This window comes from Haplochromis burtoni, unplaced genomic scaffold (assembly GCF_018398535.1).
Source record: "Haplochromis burtoni strain Fernald_Lab_line unplaced genomic scaffold, NCSU_Asbu1 Contig_288, whole genome shotgun sequence".
Taxonomy (NCBI): domain Eukaryota; kingdom Metazoa; phylum Chordata; class Actinopteri; order Cichliformes; family Cichlidae; genus Haplochromis; species Haplochromis burtoni.
Window position 1 is genome coordinate 209,137 of NW_024582649.1, and position 6,847 is coordinate 215,983.

At 39.9% G+C, this 6,847-nt stretch overlaps 1 protein-coding gene across 2 annotated transcripts in view; it reads left to right on the top strand.

Moving 5' to 3' along the window:
• The window catches only part of akap6 (A kinase (PRKA) anchor protein 6), a 234,426-nt gene that overhangs the window by 86,829 nt on the left and 140,750 nt on the right, over nucleotides 1–6,847 (top strand). For both annotated transcript variants that reach the window (XM_005941009.3, XM_005941011.3), the window contains exons 12-13: nucleotides 1,591–1,687; nucleotides 3,442–3,644. In XM_005941009.3, the coding sequence (XP_005941071.1) occupies nucleotides 1,591–1,687; nucleotides 3,442–3,644 (300 nt within the window). The remainder of the gene's footprint in view (nucleotides 1–1,590; nucleotides 1,688–3,441; nucleotides 3,645–6,847) is intronic.

Genomic DNA, 6,847 nt, shown 5'->3' on the forward strand with positions numbered 1-6,847 from the left:
ATTTCACTACATATCGTACTGTGTATGACTGTGTACGTGACAAATAAAATTTGAATTTGAATTTGAATTTGAATTTCTCTTGAGCTCAGGCTGATCAGACTGCATCACAAATACACACATACAAACATTTACACCGTGGGTGTGTGTGTCTTGAAAGCACTGTGTGTGTGTGTGTGTGTGAGTGTGTGTGTGTGTGAGTATGTGCGTGCAGCATTTCCCACTGCAGCACAGCAGGATGTCAGGAGTGGTTAAATTGTGAGGCCTCGGCACCTTGAGGCTGTCTCTCTCACACACACACACACACACACACACACACACACACACACACACACACACACCGTGTTTTCATATCTTTGTGGGGACATCTAATTGACATAATGCTTTCCCTAGCCGCTTACCGTAACCATCAAAAATGAATGCCTAACCCTAACCCTTAGCCTAAACCTAACCCTAACCATAATGAAATAATCCTGACACTAAAACCACATTTTGACTCTGAAAGATGCCTTCAAACTCGTGGGGACCGTGTTTTTGTCCCTATAAGGGCAGTTGGTCCCCACAAACATGGTAAACTTCCAATTTTTGGTCCCCGCAAACATATGTAAACACACACACACACACACACACACACACACACACACACACACACACACACACACACACACACAAGCTTGTCTTTATCACTTCAAAAGACATTGACTTGCATTCTCTTCCTAAGGACAACTAACCATCACCTTAGCCTGTACCTCACGGTGTCCTATTATTAAACCAAGATTTCATACTTTTTTGTATGAAATCTTGGTTTAATAATAGGACACCGTGAGGTACAGGCTCACGGTTTACCTCATGTCAACGTTGCAACTTCCCAAAATGCAACAGTGTAAACACATTTATGAGTAACAAAATATGAGTAATACAACAGCACATATCCACACACACGCACACACACACATACGCATCAGATCAAAAAAAGGCTATAATGGTGTTCAGAGACCTGACTGGAGTGTTTCCCAACATCGCCTCAGGCAGCTCTGTGCCTCCATCCATCCATCTATCCATCCATCCTTCTGTCCACCCATATCATAGCTTATTTTTTGCTTCTCTTTTATCCTCCCTTTTCTTTGTGTGTTTCCTGCTTACATTACCACAATTATGCTTTTTTTTCTTGTCTTTGTTAATCTGCTACCCTTCTCAGAGAGAAAATGATTTTCACAGTCAAGTGTTGTTTTTAAACCATGTTAATAAGAAAATGAAGTTTACTGCACAGTAGTAACCGTCACTCACAAGGTAGCCACACCCAAAATTCTCTCCTATGTTGTTTGTTTTACTCAAAATAGCATCAGACATTGTAAAATGAATATCATGCCCTATTAGGTGATACTTAAAGCTAGCAATTTAGACTACAAACGCAGCAGAAACCTGAGGTGATATATCTAGTGAGGATTAGAAACATGAAACACTTCTTCTTACAATCACTGGAGTCGCCACCCTGCTGGACTTTATAAAGAATGCAGGTTTGTTTTCATCTTGTCTGATGAACTCTCTGGATTCTGGTGATGATCTGCATCTGTTTCTCTATGTGTGTTTTAGAGTTTCAAGCTAAACGTGGACAGTCGCACCGCTCTGAAGGAAAGCATAATGGAGGAAGGCAAAGCGCTGCTCACCATCATCACCTTCCACCATTCTGGTATTTTCTTGCACGTATTCATATTCTTTCACATATCAAATATGCACACACACACACACAATAACAGGATACACATTGAAACACACACACACAGGTGGCCATAATGGAGCCCCGACCCTATTCCATTCATTATTAATATTTGGATTAACAGAGCGACCTTCAGAGAGGAGACCTCATATGAATGTAGCCGAAAGAGAGACTGGGAGAGATAAAGACAAAGAATGAGATGAGTCGGGAGAAAAGACGAAGGAAAGAGAAAAAGAAAAGAAGAACAGCAGGCAGGGGAAAGAAACATTGAGTATACAGTAACGGCGTATTTTTTCAGAATTTTTGAAGCTAAAGATGGAAAAGAGAGAACCGAGAAAGAGAGAAAGCTGTGTTGTTTTCAAATATCTGAGCAGTAATAGTGTGTTGGGATTTGGGAATATTTGTTGCTTACCAACTTGATAACATAACAGACTCACTAAGATGAATAATTACAAACTAAACAACTTGAACTACAGATTTCTGAAGAGGTTTTGATGAAAATGGTCCGATGATGGGGATTGTTCTGCCACTCATGTATCAGATTTCTAGAAAATCAAAATGTGCAGAGATAATTGATCTCTAATGAACATCCCAGCAGAACTCAGTTATTCAGGGCCAGATTTCCAGGGAAGACAGAGAAGATGGAGGAAGGTGCTCCACTTTCTAAAAGCTCCAAAACCTTTTTAGCTTTTTCATGAAGCAGAAATGCGTCAGAGTGGCGTACACTCTGTGGAATAACCAGACTACAGTCACCACGAGCACATGAGTGATAAATTTGACTGATTATGGTTTGGTCATTCGCATCACTTTTTGATGTTATTATGCCACCGTATATCTGGAGACTTTCCTGAGGGACCTCTAGTTTGTAGCAAAATTAGAGACTTGAATCATCATTCACCCAAGACAATAAAACCCATGATTTTTAATGCCATTTGTCACCTCGTTAGCATGCAGCCTATCTGCAGCCTACAACACAGGAAAAAAAAGCTTAAAGATTAAGGATACCAACAGGCCTATGGGTGGAAACTGGGATTTAGCCCAAGGGAAGTGAAATCTATCACTATATACACTAGAAAATATTCATGACTTCCAGGAATTAGAATTTGTATACCTTTGTAAAGTCTGAATAACGATAAAAACCTGCCTTTGCGTCACTTTCATTGCCACTATCCTTGTTCTTATACTTTCTGAAAAGCGTAAATGAATGTAGTCACTAATGACCTATGTTTTGTAGGGGTGTTTCAAAGGTAACCCATCGATTTAATGGATAATTAGCGTTTATTTCAACCTGGCTTAGTTCCCATTATCGTACACACTTTGCACTCTGCGACTCTGTTGTAGAGATTCGTATCAGAGCAGCTGTTGCAAGATACCTGCAGCACTCAAAAAATGTCATTTTCTGAGCCACAAAAGCCACATTAAAAGGAAAACGCTCCAGGCCGAAATAAGCCGGAATTATCCTTTAAGGATGAAAATAAAAGTATGACGTTACATTCACTTAACATAATGTGGATTTAAAAGTTTTTTAAAAGATATTGTGGTCTTAGAAAAGCTCGTCTTTAGTCAGATAGAGGAATGGAATTATGGGTATCATTTTTCTCACCGTAACTATCCCAAGTCTCTCTTTCTCCCTTTCATTATTATCCTCTCCCTGTTTGTCTTTCTCTGTGTTATCCATGGCTCTCTCTCATTTTTTCAATTTTATCCCTATGTCTGTCACCCTCCAGGTCTGAAGGATATCCTCCATATGGTTTCCAGCCAATGGGATCAGCTCCAGCGGCAGATCCGGCGCCAGCATAGCTGGATGCTCCGCGCCCTCCGCTGCATCCAGGCCCGCCTCCTCTATACCAACCAGTTACACGAGCCCTTCACAGCCCCAGGGGACCCGTCAGCCAATTGGCTGCCTTCTTGCCCAGCAGACGGCCTCAAGGTAAAAATAGCAGCGGTGGTTTTTATTTTCTGTTTAGCTTCGAAGCTTTCGGTTATTCTGCTCATCTGCTTATTGTTTGTTTTTTATTCCTTGAGTCATATCCCTCCATTTCCTCCCTGGTTGATCCCTATTATCCCTCTGTCTTACTGTCTCCCTCTCTCACACACACAGACACACACACTTGGACTCAGTTGCTCAGTGTATAAATTTCATTTTTATTTCCTGGCAGTCCCAAAATTTGGATCTTAACTGTGCAAAAAAAGCTGCCTGAAGCCTACATCAGTATCTTGTCAAAATAGAATACTGAAAACTTTTCATATATATTTTACACTTCACACTCTTTATCTGACCTTTAGTACCTTCATTCTTGTCCATCTGTTCAGACTTTAACTTTCTTCTACCTCTATCACATTTTTCCTTGTTTTTCTTCCCTCCTGTACGCGTCTACCTTCAGCTGTTTTATCCCATTTTCTTGCTGTGTTTATAAAAATTTTTTCCTTGATTAAGTTTATTACTCATTTCTGCTCTGGATGTATCCTTTTGTAAACAGGTCCTTCCCTTCTTCCCTCTTTCCAACCTGTTGGGCTTTCATTTCCCTTCCTTTGATCCATTTTCATTCTTTCCTCATTCTCATTGAATCACTTTCATCTTGTTTTATTTTCCGTATTTCTCTCTCCTTCTCTTTCTCCTGCTCCCCTCCTTCTTCTCCTGCAAACCTGACTCTGGTTGTTTTCAGATTGTTTAGTTGCAATTAGAGCTGCAGCAGGCTGATCACTGTGATCAGTCAACAGTGACAGCCATTAGCCAGCTACCACCTCTGTGTGCGTGCGTGTTTTGTGTACATCTTATAGTGAAAGTGTAATTTTGTATGTGTGCGTATCAGTGTTTTCCTGTGTATGTGTGTGTGTGTGTGTGTCCATTAGCTGCTTGGCCACAGCACATTAACAGTCCATTCATTATCTGTGTGAATCTCTCTCTGCACTTAATGCTTTGATCCGTAAAACCCCCAAACAACAAACTAAGGTGTGAACCCACTGAATTATTACTGTTCGCTGCTTCAGAGCACAAACACACACAAGGCATGTCAGCATCACAGGTTTCCCATACTTCTGTGATATTTTAAATTATTCAGTGTGTGTCTGTTCTGGGCAGGTGAACAATGAACCCAAACTAACCGATGTACAAATCCTGCAAGATCCTCCATCTGTAGGAGACAATCTGACTTCCAGTGTTGTAACCAGTGGTGCTTTTAACTCTTTCTGGTCGACTGTCCGCCCACAAAACAACATTTGTGCCAGTGTAGAACCTATAGTCATGTGCTAAAATGAGCAGCTACATAGAGAGGTGTATGTGCTTTGGATTGGGTGAAACCATACACTATATATAAAAGATAAAAGTTGCCAGAGTGATGTCATTCTTTGTTTTTTTTTTTTAAGGATTTCATCATATTTAGCAACAGAGTGGAGTGCTACCTTTGCAAAAAACAAGCCCCTAGCATTAGCTGACTAATGCTAGGGGCTTGTTTTTTTGCTCTAAAAATATACAGGCAAATCAACCAGGCACACATAAATTCTAATTAATATAAATATATAAATACACTGGAATTGCATTCACAGTATGGATTGCTATAATAATCAACAACAAAGGGGGGCCTAAAAGACAAAGTGGAAACAAACATTAATTAAATTAACTAAAAGCTAAAGAAACAGCAGCTAGTGACTTCTACTTAAATTCATCTATTTTCTTCTCGTTTTTTTTTGGGGGGGGGGGGGGGGGGGGGGGGGGGGGGGGGCAACTGTTCATGCGGCGAACATTTGAAGGCAAGTAAAAGCCAAGTTTAAAGTGAACCTTATCTACTGGTACAAAGGATGAAACCTGGACCTGAGCCCAGGTCAAGAACAAAGTTATTCAATGCAAGTTGGAGTTGAGTTTAAAATGATTCAAACCCCTTCTTATTCAGGAGGAGTCCAGTTTACAAGTTTTTTGACTAAGTTGCAGTTCATTGAAGCCAGGCCTAAGTTTATTCTCAGAACATTCAACTCAAGTCTAGACTAGGGTCAAGTTAACAGCGGAAACAGTGAATTCTTCCCAAGTCAAACACGAATGAAGACTCGTTAAAATAATGAAGTAAATTTTATGGAATCATCAAGACCTCATCAAATTAATAAGTTCATTAACAGCAGAATTTCAACCAGTATTTTCATGGTATACAGATGTATTTTTTAGCCCTGTTAGGTAAATCTCATATAAAGTATGTAGACAGCTCCAGGTAATATCTTAAGACGTTAGAGACAGAGTTTTGTCTGTTGGTCCTCAAAATAACTCAGTAGCAAGTCTCATATCTGGTGATACCTAAAAGGAAAACGATGATTCTTGCAAGATTGATGAGTTTGTGTAGTGCATTCAGCAGATACTTTCCTCAAAGCTATGAGATCTATCAAACATGTTCAGTTCTGAGCAAACAGCACACGCGAGTGGATATTGCACTTTAAGATTGTATTGTATTTTGATGTATATTTTAACAAGAAAATAAGACCATCATAGACAACACCTGAGCTCTTTCCGGTGTGTTCCAGTGTGTTGCTGTTCTTGTTGACCGGCTTTCGGGAATGTTTAAAAGTCATATTGTAGTAGAGTAGATATCTCCAAAGTTAGCTACAAGTAGATCTCAAAGTTGATGACCACATATTTTTAATGTTATGCTGTATATACCTGTGATCAGGAAGCACAGCAATGTGAGCGCAGAGGGATTCAGTAGCTTGCTCAGTGCATTTAATGTTATGGATAATTGGTAACATTTCACCTTTTTTTTTTTATTATCACAAGTCACATGAATTCAGCACCATCAGACAGCTTGATAATGTGCAGGAAATAAGAAATAATCTAGCTTTACTGTGTGTTCATTATCTGCCAGTGCTCTTTAATGACAATCAGATGCATGGCCTAATTACTGCTACACACACATGTGCATGTGTGTGTGTGTGTTTTGAGGGAACAAGGTCAACCAAGGGCATTTTGTTTACATGCTTGCATGCATCTGTGTTTATGGGCCTTGGTAAAAAAGAATGATACAATGACCAAGGGCAGAGGGTAGGTAGATGCACTGCAGTTCATTTGTTGTGCATGTTTTCAGAGCAGTAGTGGCCATGAGTATTTATTAGTGTCTACATATGTGTGTGTGTGTGTGTGTGTGTGTGTGTGTG